General features: G+C 32.8%; 1 protein-coding gene across 1 annotated transcript; it reads left to right on the top strand.

The window, feature by feature from the left end:
* On the top strand, positions 222–1664 carry LOC107620995 (protein IDA-LIKE 2-like). The gene has a single exon (XM_021113498.1). The coding sequence runs from the start codon at positions 716–718 to the stop codon at positions 953–955; it is 240 nt and encodes a 79-aa protein (XP_020969157.1). The 5' UTR covers positions 222–715; the 3' UTR covers positions 956–1664.

Below are 2585 nucleotides of genomic sequence, written 5' to 3'. Positions count from 1 at the left end.
TTTAAACAAAATTTATTAAAAAAAATTTGAAAATAAAAATGATAATATCCATTCTCTATTTTTAGCATTTACACGCAATTTTATATTGGTTACAAGAGGTGCTACCTGGCATTTACAGTATCCTAGTTGAAGAGGTCTATAACAGCAGTTCCTTCTCTGTTTAGGGAGAGTAGGTCCAAATCAAAAACATACATTCACCTAACCACAACAAAAGGCCTATGTGACATAACACACATACATACCCCCCTTTACTTTATTTTGTTACATCTCTTGCCTTTAATTAGTTTTCTCCCCCTTCCCTTCCCTTCATTGCGCCGGTATACTACTGCTCCTATTACTTTCTTTCCAATTCTTTAAATATTTATAGTAATTTACTTTGTTTACAAAATCTATGCAATTTGTTTCATTATAATAATGAGTCTATATATGTCAATCCTATATTCCCATTAAATAATAAATAAATATAAAGAGCGGGGTTCCAAAAAGCTTGTTCTCCATTCCCTCCAGGCTTTTCATCAATCAAACTCTCTGCTTACAAACATCCATCTGAATTCTTTTGAGGTTTGACTCAAATCAATTATCGGTTTAGTATCACTCCCTCTTCTCTCTTCTATTACCAAAAACTCCAACGATCTCTCTCTCCCAAAATAAACAAACATTCCTTCTTGTTGCACTAGCTATTCTTTCATCTTCTCTTCTCCATCACTACTTAATAATGGTAATAGTACAACGTCGTAGGAGACCTCTTCTGTTGTGCCTGATCTTGGTTCTATGCATATTGGGACATTGTCATGGATCAAGAACAACAAATTTATTCAAATTGAAGCCAAAGTCTGAGGAGATAAGAGGTCACTTTTTTGGGTTCTTGCCAAGAAGGATGCCATTTCCTTACTCATCTCCTTCAAGGAAACACAACGATATTGGTTTGCAAAGTTATTCTTCAACATCACCCTAATTATAAATTTATGGTCTCTCTTTTATTTTTTATTTTATTTTTTTTTAATGACTAATGTACATGTTACATGGACATGCCATGCCTATAGGTTAGTTTAATTTGTCCGTCTATATTTCGATTATTGTAATGTAAGAACTAAGAAGATACTTAGATTAGACTCGTTGGTTTTTTAGTCATGATGACAATAGTGTTATTTAAGGTTGTTTAAGAGGCAAAGGATGTGATTGGAGCTAATAGATTTATGTTTCGTCTTTTTGGTTTAATTTAAAAGTTAATCTCTAATTTTGTGTTCATGTGTTTGATTGTCATTTCCATGTACGTGTATGTATTAATAATACGGCATGCATTTTATTTAATGATTCTGATTATACGGAGTTAATCTTGTTATTTTTCTTTCGCTAATTGATTACCCTGACCTGAGGAATTAAATTACCTGAAATGTACTGAACCTGTGAAATCTGAGATTCTGAATGCAGAGCAATCTGATCGGATCCCACTGAATCAGGGTAAAGCTGATCTCACACCATTATCTGCCCCGGGTTGCGTGTATTCCTTCCTTCCTTTCTTTTTTTTCTTTCTTTTTTTTTCTTCTTGATTTAATTTCCTCCGTATAGTCATTATTAGTTTATAAATTTGTAACCAACGCAGAGTTGATCTCGAATAATATTGCGATCACCAATGATTTCGACTAGCAATCAATTTTCAGAAAATTCTGAACTCATGCATCCTATTAAATGCTCATATATACGTTAATTTGTCTACTCAAGTTCGACGGAATGTATGTTAGCGTAAATTCATAAAAACATCTAAGAATAAATGAAAAATCAGGAAGATAAATTTAGGAAATTTTATTGTTAATTAGAAGGTAATCAGAAGATATATTCTAGTATAATATAATTAGGGCAAAAGTATCATCATCAGCACTAATAAGTATAGCTTACTTTGGATATGGACTAGTGATTGGAGTGTCATTGGATTCCACTAAAAAAGAAAGAAAGAAGACATTATGAGAAACACAAATTATACATAACCAGTCTTTTAGTCTTTCCACCGCCATATATAGCGGTATTTTCATCATTAGACTTCTCATTTCAATTTGTGTGGCTTCTCACTCGAAAATAATAAATAGATACTCCAATTATTTTCACAATATTGTTGCTGAATTTGTACGTAAAACAGCCGATCCATAACCCAACTATTCTAACTATAACGCAATTATCTTTAATTGAGCGTTAACGTTTTTTCTTTTGTTGGTCTTTTTTAGAACACAACACACCCACACACACTATATGGGTTTTTTTGTTCACTAGTGGAATTTGAATCTGGATTTGATCGTTTAGGAGCATATGATATGCCACTTGAATCAACCACTGCGTTAACTTTAATTATCGGAAGAAGATAGCGCATAACATCCATTTTTGCGGTGCATTTCATTTGGCTTGACCAATAAAAGAAAAAAAAAACTATTTCATTTGGGATTTGGTTGCACAAAAGTTTACCCCGTCGTCAGCCCATCAATTCCTGGAAGTAAAAATTTAGAGTTAAATTTCAATTTGGCCCTAAAATTTATCTCGATATTCAGAATGACTCTCACAATTTCGTTGGCCCCAATTAGAACCTCTAAATTTAC

Source organism: Arachis ipaensis, chromosome B10, assembly GCF_000816755.2.
Source record: "Arachis ipaensis cultivar K30076 chromosome B10, Araip1.1, whole genome shotgun sequence".
NCBI classification, from domain to species: Eukaryota; Viridiplantae; Streptophyta; class Magnoliopsida; order Fabales; family Fabaceae; genus Arachis; species Arachis ipaensis.
Note: the sequence above shows the minus strand (reverse complement) of the source record. Positions and strands in the feature narration are given on the sequence as shown.